Raw genomic sequence first — 16,255 nt, 5'->3', positions numbered from 1 at the left:
GCTAATAGCGCTACCCACAAGGGTGTGTGATTCCACCCAATCAACCATAGATCTCATTCTCACTTCAGACCGGCCTAAAATAAAAAATAGTGGGGTCATGATCTGTGGTCTTAGCGACCACTATCTAACCTTCTGCACCCGTAAAATAGCTAAACCTAAAGCCAATGGCCACATAACAGCCCAATCCAGATCCCTCAAAAAATACTCCAATGACAATTTCAATTTAAAATTAGATGAGTGGGACTGGTCCCCTGTGCTCGCGAGCAACCTGGTCGATGTCGCTTGGGATCGCTTCAAAACGGCATTCCTAAAGATACTAAATGACATGGCTCCCGTGAAAACAGTCAGGATCAAAGCCCGCTCGGAACCATGGATGAATTTGGACCTATTAGCTGCCATAAAAGACAGAGACAGGAAATACTCTGAATACCAAAAATGTAAAACAGAAGTAGATAAACAACCCAATAATATCAACCTCAAATTACTCCTTTCAACTCTCAAAAAGCAATGCAATAAATTAAGAAATAAGTCAACCAACCTGACTAAATCCTTAAAAAAAAATTACATTAACGACAAAATAGAGGAAAACACGAATAAGCCACGTGAGCTCTGGAAAATTCTCAACAACCAGCTTCCTGGTTGCAGCCAGAAACTTAAAACAAGACTCACCAACATCAGCATCAAGGAGGGTGACTCCCTCATTACAGACAAAATGGAGGTAGCTAGCAGACTTAACATCTTTTTCACCAGCATAGCCGCAACTCTTGTCAACAAGCTGTCCCACCACTCTGGTCGCTTTGGTGTAGAACACATTAAAGCCTTCTACAGAAAGCTAGGAGTATCCAACGATGATTTCAAATTAGAAATGGTCACAGCTGATGAGGTGTTTAAAAAATTGAGCGCGCTCCACCCTAACAAGGCCACCGGCCTTGATAATATTCCCTCCAGATTCCTCAGGGACTCTGCCTCCATCATTGCCCCGATCATCACGCACATAATAAACCTATCAATTACACAAGGCCAAGTACCAAAAGATTTTAAGATAGCAAGAGTAACTCCCCTCTTTAAAAAAGGAAGCAAATTGGAACCTGGCAACTACCGACCTGTTTCTATTCTCAGCTCCATTTCGAAAGTAATGGAGAAAATAGTTTATGAACAGGTCGATAGTTACCTTGCCACTAATAAACTCATGTACAAATTCCAATCCGGCTTCAGAACTAACCACTCCACTGACACATGCCTTCTCTATCTGACCGACCACATCAAACATGAGGTGGACGCGGGCAAATACTGCGGCATGGTCATGCTGGACCTTCAGAAGGCCTTTGACACCGTTAACCACGCTATACAACAGTATAAGCTCAGAGCAATCGGATTTAACAAAACCTCTTGGAGCTGGATGCAGTCTTACTTGGAGGGGAGGGAGCAGGTGGTAGAGGTGAACGGCACCGTGTCCCCCCCCCCCCCCTCTCGGTGAGCTGTGGAGTCCCCCAAGGCAGTATATTGGGACCTTTACTGTTCCTAATATACATAAACGACATGTCATCGGCATGCGACTGTGAATTGTTTTTGTTTGCGGATGACTCTGCCTTGCTGGTATCAGACAAGGACAAGTCACAGGTGGAGAAAATCCTCAGTGCTGAGCTCTGTAGAACTTGCACCTGGCTCGCTGACAACAAGCTATCCATCCACTTGGGTAAAACAGAATCCATCCTGTTTGGGTCCCACATCAAACTTAAGAGAGTCAATGACTTCAACATAAAAGTAGGTGACAGTGTCATCGCCAGGAAAGATGACGTCACCTACCTAGGTTCCATTCTAGAGGCTAACCTTTCCTGTGACAAAATGGCAACCAAGGTAATCAAAAAGGTTAACCAACGAACGAGATTTCTCTACAGAATTTCCTCTCTGGTCAACAAAAGCACCTTGAGGATTCTGGCGGGAACTCTCGTTCAACCCTTTTTCGATTATGCATGCACCTCCTGGTACCCTAGCACCTCCAAAACCCTCAAATCTAAACTCCAAACATATCAGAACAAGCTAGTCAGGTTACTTCTAGACCTCCACCCCAGATCCCACCTCACTCCTACCCACTTCTCTAAAGTGGGCTGGCTCAAGGTGGAGGACAGAGTTAAACAACTTGCACTGAGCCTAGTCTATAAAATCCGCTACACCTCCCTGATACCGAAGTACATGTCAAACTACTTCCTTAACGTAAATGACCGCCATAACCACAACACCAGGGGGTGCTCCACTAACCACGTTAAACCCAGATTCCGAACTAACAAAGGTCTTAACTCATTCTCTTTCTATGCCACATCAATGTGGAATGCGCTCCCAACAGGTATAAAAGAAAGGGCATCTCTATCCTCCTTCAAAACCGCAATAAAAGTTCACCTCCAGGCAGCTACAACCCTAAACTAACACCCTCCCCGGATTGCTAATAATCAAATGTAAACAATCAAATGCAGATACTTTTTCTTTTTCTTATGCCTTCTGATCTCTCTCTCTCTCTCTCTCTCTATGTCCACTACTTGATGTCCGTACCCCCCCCCCCCCCCCCTCCACACCCCTGATTGTAAATAATGTAAATAATTCAATGTGATTATCTTGTGTGATGACTGTATTATGATGATAGTATATATGATAGTATATATCTGTATCATGAATCAATTTAAGTGGACCCCGACTTAAACAAGTTGAAAAACTTATTCGGGTGTTACCATTTAGTGGTCAATTGTACGGAATATGTACTTCACTGTGCAACCTACTAATAAAAGTCTCAATCAATCAATCAAAAAAACTTTATGTTCCGCTCCCATTTCCTCACACAAAGACGCAAATAAGCGACATTTCAAAGGTCTTCACAAAGTTCACTATGCGCACAACATCATCCAACACAGGAGCTAGATCTGCTGGTAAGGTCTTTGCAACGAGTGCCTCACGGTGCAAAAAACAGTGCGTAACAATAACATCCGGGTTTTTTTCTTTGACCCTACTTACGAAGCCTTTGACGCGCCTGACCATGGCTGTGGCTCCATCAGTGCAGACACCTGTGCAGTTTTCCCACGAAAGCCCGCTTTTGTCAAAATATTCCGACGTGACCCGAAATATTTCCTCTCCTGTTGATTTTTCTGGCAGTGTCTTGCAAAATAGGAAGTTTTCTTTAATGGCTTCTCCATCCACAAAACGCACGTTGGCCAAGAGCTGACAATGTCCACTAATATCCGTCGACTCATCAATTTGCAAGGCAAATTTCTTACAGATGCGCATCTTTTCCAAAACAATAGTTTCGATGTCCGCAGACATATCATCAATACGTCTGGCAATTGTGTTATCTGAGAGAGGCACTTTAGCGATCTCTTTGGCCGCGTCAGGGCCGAGCATCTCATTTACGATGGCTTTACAAGCTGGCTGTATTAATGTTTCTGCCACAGTGTGGGACTTTTTTGATTTAGCTACGAGTTCAGCAAAAGGTAGCTAGCTTTGAGGGCTCTCTCGTTTACCTTTGTGGTTTTTCTCAGAAAAGTTGCCTGTTTCTCATTGTTTGTACGTAAGCGTACAAAATAGTCCATCGGCTTGTTTTGAACGGAAGGGTGTTTCGTTTGGAGATGGCGTTTAAGCTTGCTTGGCACCATGGCGCTATTGGATAGCTTCTCACCACACACCAAGCACTGCGGAGTCGGTGCTGTCGCATCCCCGGTGAAAGTAAATCCAAATGAAAGATAGCTTTCGCTGTATTGCCTCGAGCTCACCGTCTTGTCTTTTTTATTTTGTCGACCACTCATACTGGGGCCTTCATTTGGGTCAGAATTTTGTCCAGGACCCTGTCCGGCATTTACATTTTCCCTTCTCAAAAACTTCTCCATCACTGTCACTTGCTCGCCTCCTCCTGCTGCGATCCCACACTGTCAGTGTCACGTGTCGCGCAGCCTACCTCGCTTGTCTTTACAGGTATATCGCCCTCTGCTGCCTCCTACTGAAATAGAAGAGTATTACATTATCTGCCGCACTTTATTACAGCAGGCACCCGACAATGGTTCAAATTAGGAGATATTAAATAATTTCCCGCGGCACACCTGACGATCTCTCACGGCACACTAGTGTGCCGCGGCACACTGGTTGAAAATCACTGGCCTCGTGGTTAGAGTGTCCGCCCTGAGATCGGTAGGTTGTGAGTTCAAACCCCGGCCGAGTCATACCAAAGACTATAAAAAAATGGGACCATTAACTCCCTGTTTGGCACTCAGCATCAAGGGTTGGAATTGGGGGTTAAATCACCAAAATTGATTCCCGGGCGCGGCACCGCTGCTGCCCACTGCTCCCCTCACCTCCCAGGGGGTGATCAAGGGGATGGGTCAAATGCAGAGGACAAATTTCACCACACCTCGTGTGTGTGTGACAATCATTGGTACTTTAACTTTAACTTTACAATAACTTTATAGTATAATCACTGGATACATATAACAGTTTAATTTTTTTTTTTTCTTTTTCATTTTTTTTCTTTCCATGATGGCACGTGAGGCCCCGCCTCACCTGCCTCCACTGACTGCACGTCACTGATATACACATACAGTATATATACACATATACACATACATATATATATATATATACACATACACATACACACATATATATGTATATATATATATATATATATATATATATATATATATATATATATATATATATATATATATATATATATATATACATATACATATACAGTATATACACACATATATACAGACATACATACATATGCAAACGTATATATTATTTATACGTTCGGTCAGGAAAAAACAGAGGCTATTTCATCCGGCTTGTTACAATTATACTGTTAAGAAAGTATTGTCTTATACTGCTCAGTTTTGATCTCGGACATCTGGTCACTTATAGCATATAAGAATATTCTATTACTGTTAAGCAAATTATGTATAATAAAACACTCCAAAACATGTGTCCTTTATCATAGCTACACGTATGACAAAAAACAAGTGAAAATCAGTGGTATTCAGTGAGGTAAGATTAATTAAATGCATTGCTACTGCCAAATGAATTGCACTGAGTGGAGCGGATCACCACTCCAAGAGGGCGGCCCCGCGTCTCGTCAGCGCCAGTAGGCAGTAGCGCTCGATGCTGCGTCTCCTTATAAGATGTCTGTGGTTATAACGTTAGCAGTGAGTTTACAGCCTCACTGATTTAACTACACAGCAAATAAAAGTCACGTTACTTAGCCAATAAACGTTAGCTTACATTCAAAACTTACAGTTCTATGTGCAACTTCAAATGTCGAACGGAGTTGGAAGTTGTTGCGTCTCCGTCTGTTATCTTCGAACCGCATGTTTTGCATACTGCAATTCGTTTTTTGTTGACCAACTAGTAGGTTTAATACCCGAATGAAACTATTTTTGGCATAATTTTTCCTCACTTTCTTCTTCGTTGGTTGTCCTGCAATTTGATTGGATGAATGCTGTGAGATGTAAACAACGTGGATCTAATTTGATTGGATGTTGTACTGACAGGCAGACACACGCTGACAGACACACACGTACACAATGAAAGATATTGAGCGCTCCCGAATAACTTTTTAATCTTTGGGTTTTGGGGAAAGTAACAAGTCTTGTCAGGTCAAAAAGCCTCAAGTCCAAGTGAAGTCACAAGTCATTGATGTTAAAGTCTAAGTCGAGTTGCAAGTCTCTTTACATTTTGTCAAGTCGAGTCTAAAGTCATCAAATTCATGACTCGAGTCTGACTCGAGTCCAAGTCATGTGACTGGAGTCCACACCTCTGAATCATAGTAGTATCGACTGGATACGCTATTGTACTTGGTATCATTACAGTGGATGTCAGGTGTAGATCCACCCATGGCATTTGTTTACATTCAGGGGTGCTAGCTTGCTGTTAGCTATTGTATCCTCCTATGGTGTGTAGTGAAGCATGTTTAGCTATTCCTCGTCCTACAGGGATGATACTTGTAAGAAACTCACTTTATTTGTTGCCATGGAGGCGAGGATTAGTGATTTAGAAGTAGCTAAAACACTGCAGATGAACGTTTTCCGCTAGCTAGCTAGCCATGTCTTAAAGCACCTCTTCCCGAGGACGTTTCAGTGTTATAGCTTCACTTTTATTGTTATTTTTTAAGCCAAAATGCGTCTGTTCTCCCTTTTCTGTCTACACACTGTGTCTGCTTGTAAGTACTCCGTGATTGTGCGCTGCCGAACATGCTTCTCTGCTTGCAAAACCAGCAATGTAATTAGGTGACGACGCGCCGTCACTTTTTAAACAGAGTATAGTACTGTTTTTAATTCATTAGTACCGCGATACTATACCAGTACCGGTATACTATATAACCCTAGCGTAAACAGTACTTTGCTGTGATTACCTGTGCTGCGAGTCTCGGAGGCTTGTGTGGCGGACCTGTGGGAAACAAACATAGATAATAATGCACATTTTTAACACTATTTACAATACTGCTAATGATCTATTATTTTGCTCATCCTATTTAGACAAACAGCCAAAATATTACAAATGATCATGATATTTTTCAAAATTAGATCCTTCAAATGTTCTCTTTTCCTTGGCCTTGCTAGTTAATGTAACTTAATAATCTCTGTCTGTATTAAAACATGTGCTACCAAGCTATAAACTTACAAACCCCTTTCCATATGAGTTGGGGAATTGTGTTAGATGTAAATATAAATGGAATACAATGATTTGCAAATCATTTTAAACCCATATTCAGTTGAATATGCTACTAAGACATTTTTTTTTTTTTGCAAATAATCATTAACTTTAGAATTTGATGCCAGCAACACGTGACAAAGAAGTTGGGAAAGGTGGCAATAAATACTGATAAAGTTGAGGAATGCTAATCAAACACTTATTTGGAACATCCCACAGGTGAACAGGCAAATTGGGAACAGGTGGGTGCCATGAATGGGTATAAAAGTAGATTCCATGAAATGCTCAGTCATTCACAAACAAGGATGGGGCGAGGGTCACCACTTTGTCAACAAATGCGTGACCAAATTGTTGAACAGTTTAAGAAAAACCTTTCTCAACCAGCTATTGCAAGGAATTTAGGGATATATACACCTTCTTTGGTGGAGTTAATCATTTTGCAATGCAGTCTGATAAAAATATGGAAAGCGCCACTCAACATAGTAACTGACGCTGTGGTCAAAGTTGGAATTGTCACAAAACACATTTAAAGCTATTCAACACTCTACTGCTATCTGGTGACCAAAGTGGATAGTGCACACACCCCAATTGGTCATGTTTCATGTGAACCGTGACAAATGGGGCCATTTGAATCCCATCCATCCATCCATCCATTTTCTACTGCTTGTCCCTTTTGGGGTCGCGGGGGGTGCTGAAGCCTATCTCAGCTACATTCGGGCGGAAGGCGGGGTACACCTTGGACAAGTCGCCACCTCATCACAGGGCCAACACAGATAAATCCTCTTCCTAAAATATATTTATTCTTAAGGCTTTTACCATTTTCAGCTTCCTCTGCTTTGGACTGCAAAGACAAGATAAAAAGAGACATTAAGATGATGTTTGAAGAGGGTAAGTACAAAACCCAAAACCAGTGAAGTTGGCATGTTGTGTAAGTCGTAAATAAAAACAGAATACAATTATTTGCAAATCCTTTTCAACCTAAATTCAATTGAATACACTGCAAAGACAAGATACTTACGTTCAAACTGGTAAACTTTCTTATTTTTTGTAAATATTAGGTCATTTGGAATTTGATGCCTGCAATATGTTTCAAAAAAGTTGGTAAAAGTGGCAAAAAAGACAGAGAAAGTTGAGGAATGCTCATCAAACACTATTTGGAACATCCCACAGGTGAACAGGCTAATTGGGAACAGGTGGGTGCCATGATTGGGTATAAAAGCAGCCTCCATGAAATGCTCAGTCATTCACAAACAAGGCGGGGCGAGGGTCACCACTTTGTGAACAAATGCGTGAGCAAATTGTCCAACAGTTTAAAAACAAAATTTCTCAACGAGCTTTTGCAAGGAATTTCGGGATTTCAGAATCTACGGTCCGTAATATCAAAAGGTTCAGAGAATCTGGAGAAATCACTGCACGTAAGCGATGATATTACAGACCCTTCTATCCCTCAGGCGGTACTGCATCAAAAAGCGACATCAGTGTGTAAATGATATCACCACATGGGCTCAGGAACTCTTCAGAAAACCACTGTCAGTAACTACAGTTCGTCGCTACATCTGTAAGTGCAAGTTAACACTCTAATATGCAAAGCCAAAACCATTTATCAACAACACTCAGAAACGCCGCCGGCTTCGCTGGGCCCAAACTCATCCAAACAACATCTAAGATGGACTGATGCAAAGTGGAAAAGAGTTCTTTGGTCAGACGAGTCCACATTTCAAATTGATTTTGGAAACTGTGAACGTGGTGTATTCCGAACCAAAGAGGAAAATAACCATCCGGACTGTTAAAGGCGCAAAGTTCATAAGCCAGCATCTGTGATTGTATGGGGGTGTATTAGTGCCCAAGGCATGGGTAACTTACACATCTGTGAAGGCACCATTAATGCTGAAAGGTACATACAGGTTTTGGAGGAACATATGTTGCCATCCAAGCAATGTCTTTTTCATGGACGCCCCTGCTTAATGCCAAGCCACATTTTGCACATGTTACAACAGCGTGGCTTCTTAGTAAAATAGTGCAGAGTACTAGACTGGCCTGCCTGTAGTCCAGACCTGTCTCCCATTGAAAATGTGTGGCGCATTATGAAGCGTAAAATACCACAACGGAGACCCTAGACTGTTGACCAACATAATCTGTACATCAATCAAGAATGGGAAAGAATTCCACCTGAAAAGCTTAAAAAATTGGTCTGCTCAGTTCCCAAACGTTAACTGAGTGTTGTTAAAAGGAAAGGCCATGTAACACAGAGGTAAAAATGCCCTTGTGCCAACTTTTTTGCAATGTGTTGCTGCCATTAAATTCTAGGTTAATGATTATTTGCACACAAAAAAAATAAGTTTCTCAGTTCAACATTAAATATATTGTCTTTGCAGTCTATTCAATTTAATATATGTTGCAAATTTGCAAATCATTGTATTCCGTTTTCATTTACGATTTACATAACGTGCCAACTTCACTGATTTTGGGTTTTGTAGGCATACAAAGACTTAAAGGGGGACTCCTACCACTGCAGGAGAGAGGTCTTCTGGTCCCAAGGGGTCCTGCAAAAGAACAGGCAGGTTCATTTTATAGAAAAGCGAAATGGATCCTCTCTTTGGAACAGTAAGCATGGGGACATTGACTTTAAGACTAGTGGGATGCCTGGAGCGAGCGAAGGGGATGACACTGCCCCAGGCTGCATTGGCGTCAGGATTGGGGGTACACAGGGACGGAGACAGCGGGTTGACAAAACTTAGCATAGCACTATTCCCCACCAGGAGTCTCTCCTTTTTCTCCAGCCACTTTTCATCCTCCACCATTTCCTTTTTCTGATTGCGGAGGGTGGCGTGCATTTGCTGTTGCTTACTGCGCCACAGGCGCTGAGCGTTTTCGCGGCTGTTGGGCTCCAACATAGGAAACTCGCTCTCCTGGGAGACAATCATATACAAATAAAAAAATAGAACTGTATAGTTGCAGATAACCACAATGTATCTCCCATAACGTAGCGTCTTTACCCCCATGCTGCGACGACGAGGGGACCTGAGAGGCAGCGGTAGGGTGGAGTTCATGGAGTCCACAGGGGACTGATATTCCCTGAGACTGGCCAGGTCAGGAGAGCTGCCGCACCAGGCCCCGTTCTGCTGTGTATACAAAAACAAAACATATTTATATAATCAAAGCTGGATTTAGAATGGAATTCAAACCTGTGATGAAATTTTGTACCTGAATGTGTAGGCAGATGCTGAGAGTGTTTCCAATGCGGCCAGATTTTTTCCTTGAAGGCTTCAAGAGAAGGAAGAGGTATGCATGAAATTAGGGATAACAATATGACAATTTCATATCATGGTTATTGTGACCAACACTATCACGGTTAACATTATTATCACAGATATTATCGTATGTGCTCATATCGTATTTCTACACTGCGAAAAAGAGGTTACAAAATATAAACCAAAAGGACTAGATTTTAGGAAAAAAAATACTAAAAACTAGTGAAATGATCTGTCCATGCAGCTAATTTATTTTACTTGATAAAACATCCTAAATTAAGTTTGTATATCTACAAACTAGCAGGGCTTTAAAGAGAGAAATAAGTATTTTATTCTGAAAACAAGCACTATTCAAATGCAATTTCCAAATGAAGCATGTTGCAGAATCATTCAACTTAGATTTCCTATGTGGGGAAAACAACCATTTCTAATTTGTATACCATATTTATCAGACTATGAGGCACACTTAAAATCCTTTCATTTTCTCAAAACTCGACAATGCGCCTTATAAGAATTATGGAATAATTATAGTTGTGCTTTCCAACCTCAAAGCAATTTTATTTGGTACATGGTGTAGAAAAGTGTGACCAGTAGATAGTAGTCACACATAAGAGATACGTGTAGACTGCAACATGACGCCAGTAAACAACACCGAAACTTTAAATGTTCCATTGAAAATAAAGAACATTACACACGGCACTAAAAAAATCTGTCAAAAGGTTTTAGTGTGACTTTGAAGCCGCACCGCTTCATGGATTGTCGGCCCATTACGGCTACCGTAGTCAGAGATACAAGTATTACTATGTATAAGGAACGCAAAATGGCACCCATTAGCAGACATATTATCTGGCGTTTGGTTTCACAATATTGTGCAAAACCAACTTTTATTACCTTCTGGTACCTGCTGATGTGTATTTGAGATCTGCATAAGTCCTGAAAATTTGTGCAAGTCCGCCACTGTAGTCGGTGCCGATGCCGTAGTCATAAGCTTCTTCTTTTTCACTATCTTATTGTTATGGGATATTCACCATCTGTGGTTGCCATTTCTAATATAAAGTAGTGTAAAGTTCTAACTTATATCTCGCTATGAAAGCGCTAAAACATACCAGTGTAGTGAGTTTACATTATTCACCCACGGAACTTTAGTTATTAAGAGTTCTGGTCGGACGGTTTTTCACGAGACACATTTCCGGCGTTGTTGCACTTGTGAGCCACGGATGAGAAGATGCTGCTCCGTTGTTGATTTAAGTAAAGTCTGAATGTCATTAAAACAGTTAGCTCCATCTTTTGACACTTCTTCCACTCCCAGTGGAAGAAGTGCACGCTACACTGCTACAACAAAGATGAGAAAACGCTGTCGAAGGTGAGCCACGTAAATAAGACCGCACACAAAACGGCGCATCCTGAAGCGACTGTCAGAAAGTGACTTGAAGATGATCTGTAAAACATCTATGCAACATTTTGACCAAAGAACCCCCATTAAGTGTTATGTAGACCACAAGGAAATGTTTTAAATTTTGAAAAAATCATAATATGACCCCTTTAATGCGCCTTATAATCCGGTGCGCCTTTTGTATTTAAAAAAAGACTTGAATAGAACCCCCTATATGAGCCGAAATTTTTGAATGAAAGAAACTGCTGTCTAAATGTGTCCACTAGATGTCGCAAAAGCAATTCTTTGTATCTTTGTAGATTAAGCTACATATGTAAAAAAAAATTGACCATATGATGTTAGTGCACCAGTCGAGGAAAATGAGCAAACTACATCCATAACATCCTGTAATTTGATTTTTATATAATTGTTTTTATCTTGATAGATTGAAAATTAACACAGATGAGTTGACTGATGAACATTATCATAATTTATTCAGAAAGTATAAATAACGACAAATAAAGATAGAATACTACGAACCGCAACATGTAAGTGTAAAAAAAAAAAAATACATTATGGTTTGTACATTTTCAGAATGTGCTTGTTCTATTTTTAAAAAAAGAAAACAATCTGAAGTTGTCTTTATTTTTAAGTTATCATACCTGTCTGGCCTACTTGGGAGTATATTTTTCTCAATGTGGCCCCCAGGTCTAAAATGAGTTTGACACCTCTGGAATAGATGGAGCCCGTGTGCCGTATCACAGTTTGAGAATCACTGCACTACACAGGGCCTGCGGACCACCAGTTTCTGCCATCCTAGTCACGTCCATTGTGTCTTTCAGCAAGACAATTCACCTTTGCTACTGATGGGTTGTGGTTAGGGCCGTGAATTGCAGCTCCCGCCATCAGTGTGTGAATGTGTGTGTGAATGTGTAAATAGTGTCAAAGTGCTTTGAGTGCCTTGAAGGTAGAAAAGCGCTATACGTATAACCCATTTATTCACTAGTGGTATTCGTGCCACAGTTTGGGCATCAGTGTTCTACCTACCTTGGGAGGTGGCTCGCTAAAGTTGATCTTGGAGCGCCTTTTCTCCCTCTCTCGCTCCACTTCCTGCTCCTTTTCCATCTCGTGGACGTCACTGGACAAGATGTAAGGTCACATTTTATTATTATCTTTTAAAACAAAATTATTACTGTGCAATATACAGTACAGGCCAAAATTTGGACACACAACCTTCTCATTCAATGGGTTTTCTTTATTTTCATGACTATTTACATTGTAGATTGTCACTGAAGGCATAACTATAAATGAACACTTGTGGAGTTATGTACTAAACAAAAAAAGGTGAACTAACTGAAACCATGTTTTATATTCTAGTTTCTTCAAAATAGCTTTAAGCACACCTGTGAAGTAAAAAACATTTCAGGTGAGTACCTCATCGAGAAAATGCCAAGAGTGTGCAAAGCAGTAATCAGAGCCAAGGGTGGTTATTTTACATTGTTTTACATACAATGTTATTGCTGCACTTTGTTGAGAATTTTTCAAGTTTATAAAGACTTCTATCCTTTTAGTGACTTCTTCTTTATTAAAAACAACTAGCACCTTCTTCTGGTGTTATTGAAGACTGTAGCTGGAGATAGTGCCACTGTTAAAGATAATGCCACTTTGAACAGAAACAACAACAACAACGATTTGCATTTTCATGATAGTCATAGGCGGATGGCATAGGCCACTATCCTTCTGGCAACTGGCCAAGTAGCTACAGCGATAGTGGGGATGCCGCTAGCTAGCATAGAGCTGTGTACTGAATTTATGAGTTTGTAGGCAATCTAAGGGAAACAGACTTGACTCTTGACTCTCAATGTACTGTAACGGAGGCCAGGCTGTGTTGCTTGACGTATGTTGTATGTTGTATGTATGTTGGTAAAGCTGTTTCTTCCGGCACAATGCTGATATTTTTTTAATATTGTCAGTATTGAAAAGTAACAAGGTACCTTCAGGACCAGTTAAATGTAAAATACAATCCTATTTTCATTCAAGATATATACAGTAAGTAGGGGGTGCCTGCTCCTTCTCTCCATCAGTTTGGGGGTCCTTGACCTGGAAAACGTTGACTAAACCTGGTTTATGCTGTATTATTTCAGTAATATTTATGCTAACAATGCTTTTTAACCCTCATAAAACGACGCTGCGGACAGAGAGCCATCTCACAGGCTTTATAAGCATAAGAATTTCCTTTGCCATTAATCTGTGATTTTTGTGACTGTGAGATTAATAGATAAATAATGTACATTAATTGCATTATCCCTTCTGAAAACCTTGTAAATCTTAATTTATCTAAATATTAAATTTGATTACACATTTTGTAATTTACAAAAATGTTTTTTATATATCAACTTAATTTATGTAACTTTATGTATTAATTATACATATATATTTATATATATATACATATATATATAAATATATATATATATATTGTATGCACGTTTCTTTGAATATATGTAATTATACATACAGTATATCTTTATTATTGCCTCTCTGAGAGAAATCAAATGGTTCTACTGCAGAGTAATCAATCATCTAGGTCACTAAACATGTCCCCTTCTTGCCCTATGAAGTTTGACACATAAAAAAACAAAGAGTTTGTCACTACCTGATCTTGACCACCAGCTCGGTAAAGTTGGGTCTCTCTTTCGCGTCGTAGGACCAGCAGCGGGTCATGAGGGAGTAGAGCGCTGGGGGGCAGTTGTCGGGTTTGGGAAGCCTGATGCCTTGCTCCAACTGGTTGATGACATCTCGGTTCTCCAGCCAGAAAAACGGTTGCTGGCCTTGGCTTATGATCTCCCACATGCACACAGCTGTGGGGATCAACGTAGGCATCAGCGAAGCAGTTCCAGTCTGGTATTTGTATTTAAATAGCATCTATATCAGGCAGTGGCGGGCCGTGCATTTCCCACCTTGGTCTTCAGTGATGTCTCCGACTTCAATAAATACCTCTCAAAATATGTCCACGGCTTGAAAAATACTATACAGAAACACTTGAGCACTGCTGGGCATTGAATCATCTCAATGTGTCAATAGTGTACAAAACAGGCAATTTTTTGGCCCATTTAAAAATCAATAAAACCGTATCGGACATGGTACTGTCAAAAAAATAATTGTAAAAAACATATTGAATGTGAAAAAATATATTTGAACTCACAATTTGTAACGGCCATTTGATGCCGTATAAGCCATTGGTGCCGTTTTGCAGTTGGTTGATTCGAGTGGAAGTAGAAGCCAAACCATAAATTGCACCGCAAGAACAGTTGAACTAGTTTCCAGGGTCGGCAGAACTCATCTCACAAGATCTAGTTTCCCTTTAAATATCCTTCTTGAAAATGGCCTTGCAGATATAATATATCTGCCACCTGATCAACGTTTTGCTCTGCTTCTTTGTTGGTTAAAAAAGGGAGTACCGCTGATTTCTCCGCTGGCCGGGTATGGCTCCGGTCCCACTTTCTGCTTTCGTAAATCACAACTTGTGATTGGATACTTTGGAGTGACAATCACAGTCACTTTCAATCTAAGGCCACCTAGATGGGCTACTGTCAACAACTTGTGATCTGATCGGCAATCACAACTGTCTATCAACTGAATGTCCTCCTTTCCTTTACACCGCTCAACCGCCGCTAATGCTAAGTCAGAAGGCATCCAGCAGAATGCATATAGCGCTGGCAACAAGCTAGCTGAATTTTGAATGGATAAAAGCTCTAACTTAAAAACAGCAAAACTGGAGCTTAATATGACATGAAGAGAATATGATGAATATGTTTATACATTTATGAAAAGTAAATACAAAATAAAATTAACTTTTATTAATTTATGGTAGGCCGGCAGAGAAGACCTTGCTGGCCCTCACGGCACACCACTGATATCAGGGATATTCAACTCAGTTGTTTTGGGGTCTACAGTTCCAGAAAGCTAAGCATTGAGGGGGCCGGACTTCTCCCTTCACTATTAGTCCTATTTCGTATATACCACCACTACAGGAGACATTTAATTTTGGTCTATTTTTTTGGCAGAGTTACAGAAGTGCTCTGCTGTTTTGAAGGACCCTCTGCCAAAATTATTTGTTTTTGCAACTTAATAGCCCAAATATGAAAACAAGAGAGGAACACCATTGGTATAACTAAAGAATTTGAACAACTGCATCTGAAGTAAACAAGCTACAGCAACACTAGTTACATAAATCACATTATGAAAAAAAATGTGTCGCAGCCAAAAAAAAAGGACTTAAAGATGTGACTTGAGGAATGCCACAGTTAAAATCAAAACATTTGGACCGCAGTGTTCTATTTGTTTGCAAGCAAGGTTGAATGTCAATGCAGGGATTTCCAATGTGTTTACAGTGGTCCAAGTTCCTCTATTTAGGCATTTTCTGCAAAAATGTTTGACTCCCAAGATTTGTGTCATTCCCCAGGGCCAACAATTGAATAGCACTGATAGCACTCAATGACAACCTCATTACATTTTTTCTTCAACAACATTGCTGCCATCTTGTGGCTTGCTTGTCAGGTACACTTGTGGTTTTAAGCTCACAAAAAGTTAACATTTAAATCAAATGTCAATTAATGAAGAAAAAGTAAACCAAACATACCAAACATCCAAACGTCACTGGCAGAGGTGAAACGTCTAAAGTTGATGGATTCTGGAGCCATCCACTTGATAGGCAATCGCGTCACAGAGGCTGCAATTTTAGATTGCCATTGTATTAAAAGCTGGTTCTTGTGATTAACTTATTTAAGCAGTAGTGTCAGGAATTTATATTTTTCTATGCATAACACTAACAACCTTTGTAGTACTCTTCATCCTCAATGTATCGCGATAGCCCAAAGTCTCCAAGCTTTACACATTCGGGACTGGCGACCAACACGTTGCGAACTGCAATGTCTCTGTAATA

At 40.4% G+C, this 16,255-nt stretch overlaps 1 protein-coding gene across 10 annotated transcripts in view; it reads right to left on the bottom strand.

Moving 5' to 3' along the window:
* Positions 1 to 16,255, bottom strand: part of ptk2bb (protein tyrosine kinase 2 beta, b) — a 119,598-nt gene that overhangs the window by 14,291 nt on the left and 89,052 nt on the right. For 9 of the 10 annotated variants that reach the window (XM_062034307.1, XM_062034308.1, XM_062034303.1 and 6 more), the window contains 10 exons: positions 16,147 to 16,247; positions 15,953 to 16,042; positions 13,967 to 14,171; positions 12,358 to 12,448; positions 9,892 to 9,951; positions 9,684 to 9,809; positions 9,444 to 9,596; positions 9,195 to 9,230; positions 7,504 to 7,528; positions 6,389 to 6,423 (listed from right to left, as the gene is read on the bottom strand). In XM_062034307.1, the coding sequence (XP_061890291.1) occupies positions 6,389 to 6,423; positions 7,504 to 7,528; positions 9,195 to 9,230; positions 9,444 to 9,596; positions 9,684 to 9,809; positions 9,892 to 9,951; positions 12,358 to 12,448; positions 13,967 to 14,171; positions 15,953 to 16,042; positions 16,147 to 16,247 (922 nt within the window). The remainder of the gene's footprint in view (positions 1 to 6,388; positions 6,424 to 7,503; positions 7,529 to 9,194; positions 9,231 to 9,443; positions 9,597 to 9,683; positions 9,810 to 9,891; positions 9,952 to 12,357; positions 12,449 to 13,966; positions 14,172 to 15,952; positions 16,043 to 16,146; positions 16,248 to 16,255) is intronic. The other variant, XM_062034312.1, reaches the window with a different exon arrangement.

The sequence above is a fragment of the Entelurus aequoreus genome, linkage group LG23 (genome assembly GCF_033978785.1).
Source record: "Entelurus aequoreus isolate RoL-2023_Sb linkage group LG23, RoL_Eaeq_v1.1, whole genome shotgun sequence".
In the NCBI taxonomy this organism is placed as follows: Eukaryota; Metazoa; Chordata; class Actinopteri; order Syngnathiformes; family Syngnathidae; genus Entelurus; species Entelurus aequoreus.
The sequence above is the reverse complement of the archived record's forward strand: the minus strand, read 5'-3'. Positions and strand labels throughout refer to the sequence as shown.